The 15028-nt window shown below is 42.2% G+C and overlaps 1 protein-coding gene across 2 annotated transcripts in view; it reads left to right on the top strand.

Annotated features, from left to right (window-relative positions):
• Positions 1-6943: 6943 nt before the first annotated feature.
• ACSS2 (acyl-CoA synthetase short chain family member 2) overlaps positions 6944-15028 on the top strand; it is a 40684-nt gene continuing 32599 nt past the window's right edge. For both annotated transcript variants that reach the window (XM_075177472.1, XM_075177473.1), the window contains exon 1: positions 6944-7892. In XM_075177472.1, the coding sequence (XP_075033573.1) occupies positions 7781-7892 (112 nt within the window). In that variant the 5' untranslated portion in view covers positions 6944-7780. The remainder of the gene's footprint in view (positions 7893-15028) is intronic.

Here is a 15028-nt window from a genome sequence, read left to right on the forward strand (position 1 = left end):
CCAAAATAATTACCGAGCAATCCCGTTTTATAAGTAGTCAAAAAGACGTAATAAGTATTTAGGTCAGAACAGAAATACTTATTTAGTTGTGTGCAAAAATAATACACATAAATCCAAGGGAAAAGAATTTGTTTATGTATATTTTTTTCAATTATATTTCTGTCAAAGAATAATTTACAGCTAACACACACTGGTCCCCGGCATCCACACACTCTGTGTCCCCTGCATCCACACACTCTGTGCCCCCTGCATCCACACCATCTGTGCCCCCTGCATTCACACACTCTGTGCCCCCTGCATTCACACACTCTGTGCCCCCTGCATCCACACAATCTGTGTCCCTCTGCGTCCACACACTCTGTGCCCCCTGCATCCACACACTCTGTGCCCCTCTGCGTCCACACACTCTGTGCCCCCTGCATCCACACACTCAGTGCCCCCTGCATCCACACACTCAGTGCTCCCTGCATCCACACACTCAGTGCCCCCTGCATCCACACACTCAGTGCCCCCTGCATCCACACACTCAGTGCCTCCTGCCAGGGCCGCCATCAGAAATCATGGGGCCCAGTACAAATGAAGCAGGCAGGGCCCCCCCGATGATCACCCCTCCCCCCCCCCCCCAATGAACCAGGGCCATCTTTCCAACTGCGCACAATGGGCAGGTGCCCGGGGGCCCAGGGGAAAAGGGGGCCCATGGCAATGAAAAAAAAAAATCACCGAACTTAATGAGTTAGGTTCAGGTAAGTTAAGGGGGCCACTAATATATGTATATATATATATATATATATATATATATATATATATATATATACACACACACACACACACACACACACACACACACACACACACACACTCACCAAATATTGGTATTGTCCCTACTAGAATCACAACATTTCACAGACTGTCCTACCTGTTCTTCTCACTTTTCCCACCTGTGGCTGCAGGTGTCTTTAGTTGCAGCTTTTCTGGATTCTGGAATGTTGGGGGCCCTATTTTGAAAAAAAAAAATGGGTACATTTAGAAAATGACAGCCAGCCCCGGCGTTAAATCAATAGCACCCACGATTAATAATTAGGCCTTCCTCCAACCCCAACATTAAAATAACAGTATTCACATTTAATAAATAAACCTATTTCCCTCCCTACAAATAGCCCCAGCAATAAATTAATAGTATTTACATTTCAGAAATATACTTATTACTGACATTAAATAATTCATAGTCACATTTAATAGAGTGACCTCATTCTCCCCCACATTCAGTAGCCCCCAAACCACCCCATCTTAAAATAATAGTCTGCACCATAAAATTGCCCAACCATTACCCCACAAACAAACTTGCACCCATTAATTAGCCACCACCTACCTCACACTACATTGCCACAAGCCCCCTGTACCATCACACACACATTACTGTGCCCCTTCATCACAATGTTTTGTCCCCTTATGATCACACTGCGCCCTCCATGCTGCTTTTCCCCCTTCACCTGGCTCCCCATTATCACACTGTGCCATCCTACACCCCCTCTCCATCACTCCGTGACTTTCTCCTCCCCCCCCCCTTTTTCTTCATACTGTGCCTCTCTTCCCTACTTTTTCCTTATGGTGTCTGTGCCTCTTTTCCTACTTTTTCCTCATGGTGTCTGTGCCTCTCTTCCCTACTTTTTCCTCATGGTGTCTGTGCCTCTCTTCCCTACTTTTTCCTCATGGTGTCTATGCCTCTTTTCCTACTTTTTCCTCATGGTGTCTGTGCCTCTTTTCCTACTTTTTCCTCATGGTGACTGTGCCTCTTTTCCTACTTTTTCCTCATGGTGACTGTGCCTCTCTTCCCTACTTTTTCCTCATGGTGTCTGTGCCTCTTTTCCTACTTTTTCCTCATGGTGTCTGTGTCTCTTTTCCTACTTTTTCCTCCTGGTGTCTGTGCCTCTTTTCCTACTTTTTCCTCCTGGTGTCTGTGCCTCTTTTCCTACTTTTTCCTCATGGTGTGACTTTCTCTTTTCATTTACTTACCTTTGTATTAGCTTTTTTTCCCTCTCTTCTCTTCTCTTTTCTTCTGTCTTGTTCCTCTCTGCACAGCTCCTCACTGAGTGTCAGGCGTGACTTGATGTCACGCCTGACACTCAGTGTAAATAGTGCAGAGAGGAAGAAGGAGGGATGCCGGCGCTGTCATCACAGGTGAGTATCTGTGTTTTTGGTTTTTTTATCCCACTACCCTGCTCCCCCCTGAACACCAGCGCTCCCCCCCCGGCGGCGGGTGCGCGCGCGAAAAGAAAAAAAAAAAAGTTTAAAAAGTTTTTTTTAAAAATGTGGGCAGTGAGGGCCCGGGCCAGACAGGGGGCCCTGCCGCCGGGCCCCCTGGTGAGCCCAGGCCCGGTACCCCCCTGACGGCGACCCTGCCTCCTGCATCCACACACACTGTGCCCCCTGCATCCACACACACTGTGCCCCCTGCATCCACACACACTGTGCCCCCTGCACCCACACACACTGTGCCCCCTGCATCCATATACACTGTGTCCCCTACATCCACACACTCTGTGCCCCATGCATCCACACACTCATCCACACACTCAGTGCCCCCTACATCCACACACTCTGTGCCCCCTGCATCCACACACACTGTGTCCCCTGCATCCACACACACTGTGCCCCCTCAGCATCTGCACTCTGCCCCCTCAGCCTCTGTGCTCTGCCCCCTCAGCCTCTGCCCCCTCAGCCTCTGTGCTCTGCCCCCTCAGCCTCCACCCCCTCAGCCTCTGCCCCCTCAGCCTCTGCCCCCTCAGCCTCTGCGCTCTGCCCCCTCAGCCTCTGCCCCCTCAGCCTCTATGCTCTGCCACCTCAGCCTCTGCCCCCTCAGCCTCCGCCCCCTCAGCCTCTGCCCTCTCAGCCTCTGCTCTCTGCCCCCTCAGCCTCTGCGCTCTGCCCCCTCAGCCTCTGCGATCTGCCCCCTCAGCCTCTGCGATCTGCCCCTCGCTGTGCCCCCTCTGTATCCCGCCGTGGACAGGAAGAAGAAAAAAACCCCCAAAAAACTACTTACCAATCCGGCGCGCCCGGGATCCAGCATCCTCCTCCTTCCTCGCTTCTCACTGAATTCCGGGTGTGACGTCACCCCTGTGACAGCGCCACGGCACCCCTGGGAGCCGAGGCGCACGGTTTGGGAACCTAGGCTGTGGGCTATAAGAAGTAGGATTAATATATACAATAATGTATCATGTTTTACCATTTGAATTTGAAATTTCTCTCTGAAATGTTGTGCTTTCCCCTAGTAGAGGAATGGGGAGAGGCAGAATGAGAGGGCAGAGGGTTTAGTTAGATGAGCAAGGATTGAGAGAAACTCAACCAAAACTATACTAAGCTGTAGGCTATGCCAATTGTGAACCTCATAATTATCTAAAAATATAAAAGATACTATGGAGTCAGGGCAGACATAAATTTTAGAAGCGTTAGAAGACAAGTTTTAAATTTTAGAAGGCATAGAAGCGTTAGAAGACAAGTAGTGATATCAATGTCTCTTATTCTAGGCACTGTACCTTGAAGAGCTACAGACAATACAAGTTTAAACCCTCTTTGCTAATAGCGTCATTGACTTTGAGTCACTCCTTTACATTTATAATATTTATAGATTGAATAGCTGATCTGCAAAGGGAAGCCACAGGAAGGGAATCTGTTGCAGATGAAGGGAGCTGGCAGCATGTCAAACCCAACCAGCACATTATTTTTACCCACAAAGCAGGATGTGGGGCTCAGGTTGGATCAGTTTTACAGGATGGTAAAACGATGCACCTCTTCCCAACTCTAAGGGGAGATTTAGGGCTTCTCCCTATTCACCAAAGCTTCCAGGTTGGTAAGGACCATTGCTGACTGCCTCCCGCATAGCTTTGGGGAAGCCTCTTTATCATGGACAGCGGCGGTACAAGCACCACTGCAGTCTCGCTATCGCCATCTCAGGATAGTGATAGCCAGGGGTCAGCACCCAAAAAATTGCTTTATTAGTAATGCATTTTTTACTTTTTTTTTTAAATAAAGTTATTTTTCTATTTTGTACCAGAAGAACCCTTCATTGGCCTGGCAAGTGGTAAGATTCCTCCTACTGCTGCCAGCCAAGCTCCTCTCAGCTGCCTCCGTGACTTTTTCTTGTTAATTTGGACATTAATATTGCCCAATATTGATAAATAGACTCTCATCTCACATGTCAAACTTGCCCCACTCCCTTCAGTGGAACAGTTTTACCAAAAATGCCCCCTCAGGCTAGATTTACTCCTAACTGTGCTACAGAAGAGGCCCACTGTATTTAAAAGGTGATAGTTCCTCTTTAATATTATTTACCATTTATAATTACCTCGTTTCCCCAATGTAGTGGTGGTGTATGCAAATGTAAGAGGAGGAGGATTCATTGTGTATTATAGCGGTTTAGAGAATCACCAACATTATAGTACTGTGGACATGACTAGAAGACAAATGGCCTTTCTGCTTTTATCTCTGAGAAACCCGACAGATCTTTCATATAATTATTTGACGCTGCGCCAAAATTGCATTCTTTCACCATACAAACATATACAAAGACACAGCAGAGTAACTATGATACAAACACATAGCAGACAAATTCAGCTACATCTACAGGCTCCTTCCATTATGGGTATTCTGAAAGCTAAATCAATAATGTTTGACTGATATGAGCTGTTATGGTAATTGACTTGAGATAGATAATTTTCTGAAATGCTCCTAAGGGAATTTAGCCAAAGGAATATATTTATAAAGATGGCTATCATATCTCTACTGAGGTTAGCTGTGGGTTGGTGTGTAATCCTACATTAAATCATATATGGTTGTTAGCTCTCATGAGCAGTGCCCTCTTTCCTTGTGTGCTCCTTCTACTGTTCCTTCACCCTCTGTACCTCTTGGCCTGCTTCCCTTGCCCTGTTTTCCCTGTTTTATTAAGCTTCGGCCTTGTTGATTTCTACCATCCCTTTCACTATCTGTCAGATATAATCTGATTTGCTTTACCCTGTCACCTGTGTTTGTATATATTTGTGTATCATGTTGTGTCTTGGTTCTGTTTTCTGTATATGTAATGTACGGCGCTGCGGACCCTTTGTGGCGCCGTATAAGTTAAAGATAATAATAATAATAATAGCCTTCACCTACACACATTGGAGGCAGCCCTTTGTGAGCTGTACTAATTCATGAGCACAGAAGCATACCATCCAATATTTATCCAGACAAAATTCTAATAACGTAAATGAACCCTTGATTCACGCAAGGCATTCCAACAACCATGCCTACATTCTCATGAAGTCCCACACAATTCTAAATAAGAACGGTCCTTTTGGGGTCTGTGAATCAGTGGAATCCGAAAAATTACCTCATGAATTGATTATTGTTAAGTTGTATATTGGATTGTCTCAGAAAATGTTTGCCTCTTTTGTGTACAACTATGAGTCTGTGTGTTCTTATATACACTGATGGGCCATAATCGATTTGGGCAATAGATGCTAGTTTCAGTAACATTTGCAGGTATTCCCCCTGTTATTTTACCCTATTTTTTCACGTTGACAATAAAATTTCAATGTTTCTGCATGTTAGATGCAATTCTTACCACGCACTCATATTCTTTACGCTTTACATTTATTGAAAAATAGTATTTAAAGTGCAAAAAAGTATAGTATTAGCACATTCAGTAAATGTGACATTATGGGTATTGTTGTGCTCCAAGGTTTGCCCAGACGGTATCACATTACCTGAGTAGATGACCCAGCTCGGCAGCAAAGCGTCCTTGGAAAATAATTAAAAATGTTGGCTTACGCGTACCACCTAGTCAATAGTTAACTAGCAGCAGGCAATTAATAGTAGTTTTTGGCTCAAAACATCTGCAGGAGTGCTAGTATTTATTGGCAGAAAAACAGTGGTAGCCTTGTCCTTAACTAACTGACTGCCAGGCAGGAGATAAGCGTCAGTACAGAAATGCAGAATAATACAAGATTTGCTGATTTTTGGGAAATGGTTCTGAGACATAAATTTGTGAATATTTAGTGAGACTGGCTGATACTTAACTGAAGGAAGAGCAAGCAGTGTAACCAATGATAGTGGTGTTTATTATTAACTATGCATAGTTTATTAACTTATTTATCCATTTATGAGATGAACCAGTATGCAACTTAATTTGTTAGGTGTCATTGAGGCTCTCCCTATCTAATATTCAGGAGGACTGACTTGTCATGCGGTATTTCGTAGTTAATTGATAGGCTGCATTTTAAAGGCAGAAATATGGGATGTATATGTGAGAAGATGTGTTCTGTTTGGAAGAATGGTAAAAGTGGGGTCCAATACTGGATTTTCATTACATTTTTGACCAGATGCATTCTATGAGCAGATGCAGTTTATGAATATTTTAGGCTCATTTGGTTAAATTTGATGGCTAGGGCGGGTGGAATTATTCTTTCTTGCCCCAGGCACTAAAATGTTAAGCTACGGCTCTGGTTCTTGGACCTTGCACTGCTTACTGCATTACCCATACTATACCTTGGATCAATTCCTGATCCAAGTCCACTGAAATGCAGCATTTAATACATTGATGAACAAAAGCCATTATTAGTCTCTCCCACCCAATAAATAATAATAATATTTAACTTGCATAATTTAATTGTGTTGTCTGCTATACATGACACCTTCCCTACATGAGAAACTCAATTTGGACATCAGACTATTCTTTCTCTAGATAAGGATATGTTTTATTAAATTGTACTTACATTAAAGAGAACACAGAGCTCATTTTAGACTTTTATTTCTCATTGGCTTCAGTCTCTCGGTTGCTAAAATATTTTTTTGTCTGTAAACGCTACAAACTGAGCCTCTCTTCATACAATATATTCCCCAGAGCCGCACCCATGGCTGTTAGTGTTACAGTCAGAGCTGTGTGCTCCTCCAGACGGCAGGAGGCACCTTGCAGCAGTGCACTGAGCACAGTCTCCTTCTTCCTGTGTCTTATAATGTACAGTGTAAATAGTCCCTCCTCTGTAGGGTCAGCAGCGTGTACATGAGGAAGGACTGCTCACTCCTCTGTGCTGCTGCCTCAACAGGTCTCTCTTCACCTTCCAAGCCACGCTGCATGTTATTATCCCCGTCATTGTCACCCTCCTGTGGCTCTCAGTACTGAATGAAACTTCATTTTCTGATCGTTTCCCGCTAGAGTGGATTATATTTTATGCTTGTCAGTGCTGCTGTTCTATGCATATGGTTGCAGCCTGCAGGATTTTGAGATACATTATTGTATTGTTTAGCCTGTTGGTTTGTTATTCTGCAACCAATCAACAACGATATTCTTGATGTTCCATTTGAATGGGACTGGCTGTGGTGTAGGATATTCTGTTTGACTCTCAGGAAGTGTGAGTGGGTTTATATCAGTTGTGTTGTCAACAGTGTTTAGTGCTGCAGTATTGTCTGCCTAGAGAACTATAGATATGACTGCTGTAGTCTGATTGTACACAGATATCTGGCTTCTCTCTCTGCAGCATTGTATGTGGGCTGCTCTTGTTTATTGTATGTTGTAGAACTGTCAAGTCTTGTAATTGATTTGCAGCAATCCAAACTTACAGCTTTTAGTTTTATGTAGTAAAAGTTAAATATTAGAGGCTGCTCTTGGTGCTATGCAACATATGTTGGTGTAGTTTGCTATTATAGTGTTATATATATTTGTGTGTTACATTCATATAACTGTGTGATTTTAATAGGCGGGGATTTTTACCTTGTTGTTGGTATTCACAGCTGTTATATAGTTGTCATGTCTATTGCTAATGTGTACCCTCCTGCCCCGGTGGTATGTGCCACAGCCCACATCTCTTCTTTTCAGAAATACCAGGAGATGTACGAGAGATCGGTGCGGGAGCCCAGTGGTGAGTGGAGTATATATAACCTGTGAGGTGTTTTATAATAAATGTTATACACCATTTCTATGGCTGACTTTTAGTGGGTGGGGTTGGACGATACAGAGTTGATAACCGTTCATTAGTCCAAAAGAACATGCAAATTCAAGTTTTTTTTTATAGGTAATTATTTGAGATAATTGGTACTTTCACATGCAGAAAACACCCTATTAACTTATTAAAGAATTTGTTTTGTCACCTTTAATTGTGCCTGACTATGCATAATATGCAAATGGAAATTGGCTGCCTGTCAAAAAATAGAAAAAACTAAATAGACTTATAGGATTAAATTTGCACTTGTTGTCTATATAATGTGTAAGCGGCCATTTTATTTGCTGAACCAATGATCATGAGAATGTAACCTATCAATTCAACAGGAACCAGTGATGATCCTGATGTTCTTCAGTGATGTCACTGGTTCATAGTGAGTTGATTGGCTGCTTTCTGAAGAATACTAATTTTGCACACAAAATGGCTGTTTACACAGTGCACTTAAATGACATGCCTGAATATGTACAGTTCAAGGAGCTGAACTCCCATAATTAAATGACTTTCAGCATGACCTTTGCAATACTGGGAATGGTCATGTACTCTTTGTTCTATATATAATATGCTTTTAATGCATCCACAAACACAAACTGTTTATTCTCCGAACATTTAAATTCCTGATATGTCCAAATTAACAGGACAAGTTGGGATAAGTTTCTTTAGCATTTTAACTAATTTATGACATAACGGGAAGTATGAGTGGGATATTATGGCCTTAGCAAACCTTGGTTCGAAAACGTGTCCTGGATGTTCATTTCAAAATGATGGGAGTCCTTGTCACAAAGTGAAAGTGATGTATGGACTAATACATACTCATATTAAGCTGTTTTGTTTTTTTTTTGAGTTTCAACATGAACTTTTCAGATGCACGAAGCAATAGTAATGTTTGTAAATATAATGTAATAGCCCATTGTAAATGCATGCATTTATATATAACACCCTTTTATACTCATCAGTCAATTAATTCAGCAAAAAGAAAGTAAAGAAGTATAAATATGGAAGAAGACAGTTGTGTACTGGGCGAAATGGGACATGTTGAAGGTCATATAATTGCCATGTGTACATGGAAGTAAGGCCTTCAAACATATCCCTTTGTGATTACTGGGAGTGCTAAGAAACTGCACTAATTAACCAGCTAATCAGCAAAGCTGAAAAAATTAACCTGTCGGTGCTCCCTGGGGGCTGTGCCGTATCAATGCTTTTGTGTTTGCAGAATTTTTTTTTCTCTGTTGAAAACAATCTGAAAATTTCACTTTTATGCCTTTTTACATTTTTTCTTGAATGTTTTTTTAGGATTTGTAAGTGCACCAATAGCTGGATATACATTAAATTAGTATTTTATATTATAAATCTAAATGACTTATTCAGCACAGTATGGTGCTATATACAGCTCCTCTCTAAAGTTGCATTACCCGCTAAGAATGATCTGGCCCTTCCCTTCCCTGGAGACTACTATAGTAACTACTATAACTCTTCTTCATGAGCCAACAATTTACTTTTTGTGTACATTGGGAAGTACATTTATAAATCATCATCATCAACATTTATTTATATAGCGCCAGCAAATTCCATAGCGTTCTACAATTGGGAGCAAGCCGTAATAAAACAATACTGGGTAATACATACAGACAGAGAGGTAAGAGGGCCCTGCTCGCAAGCTTACAATCTATGGGACTGGTCTTGACAATATCAATTGTCAAGACCAGTATTCAGTTCATATTTCTCAGTAGCTGACAGTCTCCAAAGCAGTTTCTAGCAGTAAGATCTGGAGTGAGCGACTCGGCTCTTCTCCGAAGAAGAATATGAAAACCTTTTTAGAGTTTGTATTTCCATTTAAAAAGTAGAACATAGTTGTACAAAACCCCAATCATTAATGAAATTCTTCATATTTTATGCTGTGTCAGACTTCAGAGCCGTACATCACATGAACTTCAGCATCAGCCAGATATAACATGTCAGGGAAATTGATGGCTCTACACATAGCTAATACAGTCCTTGAGTGAGCCGTACATCTTCTGAATTAATGACAGACCATTCGTTTAATAAGGCTGAATTTATCCCAGGAGCTGTGCAGTTATAGTACCTACAAATTGCTGTATGTTCCTGTGTTGCTTTATATTTGTGCACTTTTTAGGACGGGTACACGCTGCAGAAATTTTTTCCCGTTAACGATTTTACCATCGACTGAAAAAAAAAATACCTGATCAGCAGCCGGTTCATGTGTACACACTAAACACATTTTACAAGATTTACCTTCAGGTCTGTGCTCTTCATCTGTAACATAACCGTCTGCTGAAAAGATCGAAATAGAGATCTATGGACACTGCCGGTCCTGAGCGCATACACACTGCAGAATCGGCACGACATAGTTCCATTGTTGAACAAGATTTTTAGTTTGGTTTAAAAATCGAATCAAACGATACGATGAGCTATGGAAAGATAATCGCTCATCGTTGTAGCGTACACACTAACACAACATTAGGTCAAATGGTTGTTTATCGTGTGATAATCGGCTTAAAAACCTGTAGTATGTACCCGGTTGGGTACTGTATATTGATGCTGAAAACCTCAACAACACTCACCCCGACATCTTCAGGGCACGTGTCCTTCACAACGCACTTACAATGGCGACTGTTGTTAAATGCGACTTCACAGTTCAATTTAGAAGCGTTTGTAAACTACACTGTACATCGCCGCATACTTCTATTACCCCCCCCCTAACAGCAGCAATAATACCGTCGCCTTTCACAGTGACGTCATTAAGCGACGCCGGCTTCTTCCTTCATCGCAACTGTTTGAAGTCTCATTTCACAACAGTTGTCATTGTAAGTGCGTCGGGTAGGACACGTTCGTCCTGAAGATGTCGGTATTAGCGTTGGGGTTTTCAGCATCAATATGCCGACTGCCACCGGTGTACCCAGACGTACTAGGGCCTAGGTCAGTGGCACTTAATTATTTTTATTTTTTTTCTCGTTGTGGCCCCAATTGTACCATTGTTAAAAGTCTCCAAGTGTCAGTTTGTCATTGAATACATTGCATATCTGACATTCGGGGGCCCCAAAAACACATTATAGCACCTGAGCCACAGTTTGCACACCTCTGTTCTGGATCATGTGATGAGCACATTTTCATTAATATTCAATACGTACCCAGACAATAACTTCAGGCTAATATGTAAATGATGAGAATAAGAAACTATAATATAGAGTAAATATAAATGTAGTGTAAGCCCTGTCTCGGTGTGTGTGGGCCTCGGGGTGCATAGGTGAGTAATGCACCTCCTCACTTGTTCTCTATCAGACTTGTCTAGCTCTTGGGTGTGGGCATAAGTGACCAGAGGGTCCCCGGCACATGCACGTTTTACAGCAATGTCTGGTACGTGGGGACGCTGGTGTTGTTGTGTGGAGATCCACTGTAATAGATGTCCCAGTATATTGGGTCGCCAGACCATCTCTATATTGCAAAATAGAAACTCTGTTTTTACACAATAAAAATAATCCTGGCGCACTTCCCTTTTGGTTTGTTATGTATTAGCAAATAATATGTAATGGTGGTAGTGTAGTATGTCCGCTGAAAAATTGCTGATACAGATATATAGTTACAATCAAACTGAAACTGATTGTCGTGCAGATATTGCAAGATTGTGTATGGTCCCACGATCATGTATTATCTTACCAAGGCACATTGCCTCTGCTGATTTGGTTTTATAAACTTCCTAAAATTCCCGATCAACGATGAAACAATGTCGGGCAAATGTGGAACTGTTTACGTACTCACGATCAGCAGTGTAGGCAGATCTCTGTAGAGTGTACACGATCTGTAGATGGTTGTCAGATGAAGAGCACAGATCTGAAGGCTTTAAAAAGCACACACAAATCTAAATGTGCTATTATAATATATCTTTATTTTTTTATTGAGGTTAATTGTGTGTGAAAGAGAACAAGGATTTTGCAACTTAAACTTTGTAATGTAAAAATCTTTTTCAGCGTACATGCTACACAACCATTACATATTGTTTGCAAATACATAACAGACCAAAGGGGAGTGCGGCAGGATTATTTTTACTGTTGACAAAAGCACATTTTGCAAGTGGATTTGGGAGATCCACAAATCATTGGCAGCAATCATCACTGCTAGACATTCATTGCAAGGCAGTGCAGATTCTCTGTAAAAGTATTGGAAGAGGTCTTTAATTAAGACATCTCCTCCACTCTAGCACAATGTTTGGGTAGCAAACAGTAAAACAAATATGTGCAACTCCTGCCTCCTACACCACAGTTCTTAAACTTGTATCATTTTGCCTCAATACACACACACCTATCTCTCAGCAGTGTTTTACTCATCCCTACTCTGCAGGGGTGACTATTCCCTTGTTTGGGGTCTGACACTAACTTGCTAGTGTACTCTCAGCACTGCTCACCCCTCCTCTGCGAGAGTAACATCATTCATATGTTTGCTGCCTCTGCTCCCAGCAGGATGTCTCTGGGTTCACTCACTTAAAGCTGTGACTCTCGGTCTTAACGTCATATTCTGAGATAATGCAGTATATTCCCTCTGACTGAGTTCTCCTATATATTATACAGCCACATTTCTCAAGTATATCTGTCCCATTTCACTCATATTCTCCGTGTTAGTGTACTTTGGCCTGAATGACAGCAGAACACAGACCCACTCCCCAGACTGCAAGGAGAATTTTGGAACATCCTCCCTTCTGTTCCTGAGTCATTAAGGAGAGCAAAGCATAAAAAGGAGTAAATTTGCACTTTGGCAAAACTATGTTGATTTGGGGGGAGGTGAATTTAAAATGTGGGGACAAATTTGTAGTTGGCATAGGAAATGTCCTAGATTAACTTTAAATTTCATTGTACAGATAAAGCTATCAAGTATTTGTGTGCTACATGAAAAAGCAGCCGGTATTTTCCTTATGTGCAAAATAATTAACTAATTTGCATCCCTTGAATTGTAGCATGGTTTGTCCAGGAGCAAACTTACACCTTTTTTCTCCGGCCCTGCAAGTTTATCAACCAATTATCGTGCCAATCACACGATCAACGACTGTTAGGTCCAATATCGCATTCATATGTACATTCCCGCGATCGTGTTTTATGGTACCAAAGCACATTGTATCGTTTGATTTTCTAAACTGACTAAAAATCATGATCAACGATGAAACTATGTCCGGCAAATGTGGAAGTGTGTATGTGCAGATCTCCATAGAGCAGGCCTGTCCAACCTGCGGCCCTCCAGATGTTGTGAAACAACAAGCCCCAGCATGCTTTGCCAGTAGACAACCAGTTGATAGCTGGAAGGGCATGCTGGGACTTGTAGTTTCACAACACCTGGAGGGTCGCAGGTTGGACAGGCCTGCCATAGAGTGTGCAGAGTCTCGATCTATTCAGCAAGTGGTTATGACAGATGAGGAGCACAGACATGATGGTAAATCATGTAGGTGTGTACACATGAATCGGCATGCTCACCTGGGCTTCCAGTCGTTGGTAAAATCTTTACAGAAATCGCACAATCTCTCACAGAGACTATGAGACTTTCAAAGATTAATGCAGATGCCAGCCAACAATCTAGCATAAGTTTCAGACTTTATAATAAACTCCTTTTTGTTTCTGAGGCAATCAGTACTTTTAATGATCTAAGATATGATTTGATTAAAATAAATTAACAAAAATTGCTTAAAATAATATATACCACAATAAAAACACCTATACATTCCCTAACCATGTAAAGTGAGGTTGATCCCAATAAGTAAGGTTCTGGATCTTCATTAGCGTAACTTGTAGGTTCAGACAGAAGAGGGTTGATTGCGTGGGACCATGAGGCCAAGGTATTTTAGAATGCTATTTGGAGAGTTTGTAGGGGAGAGATGGGCAGCCTCTCCTTGTCTACGATAGGTATTTCTACTTTGTTTTAGCATGATAAGCAGGTGGGCCTGGGTTTGTCGGGTAGCTTGAGTAAGCCTGATCGCTCTTTTCATAGGAAAGGTTGGAAGTGTGTTCCATCCAATGTGGCTGAAGGCTCCTACTATGATATTTCCGTAACCACAGTTTTCTGTAACCGAGTGGAGAGGCAGGTGATATAGCGAATGTTTGGTGGATTAATGGTTGCTGGAGTTGAGAGATCTCAGGAAGGGTTATGTTGTTTTCTGGCCTTGTTAAGCCTTTCAGTGACATGGCACAGATCTGTTCTCACCAAGAGGTCTCCTTGACCTCTTTTAATAACCTAACACCATCAGTCTTGGTACACTTTTCACAAATCTTCGCTATATTACATTTTCTCCCATCTGCTGTTCAGAGTCTGAAGAGTCATCTCTTGAAGGTACCCCAGAAAGGTGACCTGTATGAAATCAGATGCTTGGAGCCTTGGGTGCTGATAAGCTGGTGTGTTGCGATTATTGGGTCTGTTTTTAATTGCCCTTAAACCGATTCATTCTCCTCTGAATTTATTCAGGTGTCCCCACTCACCCACATTTTAACACCGTGTGGGGGGAAAACAATTGGTTCTGTAGCTCCCATTGCTGCTGTGCAAGAGGAGCAAGGAACCTTCTGTGTCCCAGATAGCTGCTCACCTCATCCTTCTGTTGAACCTAGAGCTGCTAGTCACTGTGTGCGTGGTGGAAGCGGGTCTAATTGGGTAACCCTGCTCTGGGCATTGTCACGGCATCCAATCTCTTGTACATTGGCATCAGCCTTTTGCAGTATGAGTACGTAAAGAAATTCTCAATTGCTGGACCAGAGAAGGAGATTTACTTTTAAATCTAAACTTGGCTGACAAATACACATCTGGGGGTAAATGTATCATAGTCCGTTTTTACTTTCAACTCGCCGGAAATCGGCGACTTGACAGCTAAAATTTAAAGCAGCGCTGGCTTGTAAAGGCAAGTTCGCCTTTACAAGCCAGCGCCGCTTTAAATTTTAGCTGTCAACTCGCCGATTTCCGGCGAGTTGAAAAAAACCGGACTATGATACATTTACTCCCTGGTCTGAGCTGCATCAGGCTATCATCCCTGTTCAGATATCTTTTTAACTAGTTGACCGTTACTACTTTAA

This window comes from Mixophyes fleayi, chromosome 6 (assembly GCF_038048845.1).
Source record: "Mixophyes fleayi isolate aMixFle1 chromosome 6, aMixFle1.hap1, whole genome shotgun sequence".
Lineage (NCBI taxonomy): Eukaryota > Metazoa > Chordata > Amphibia > Anura > Limnodynastidae > Mixophyes > Mixophyes fleayi.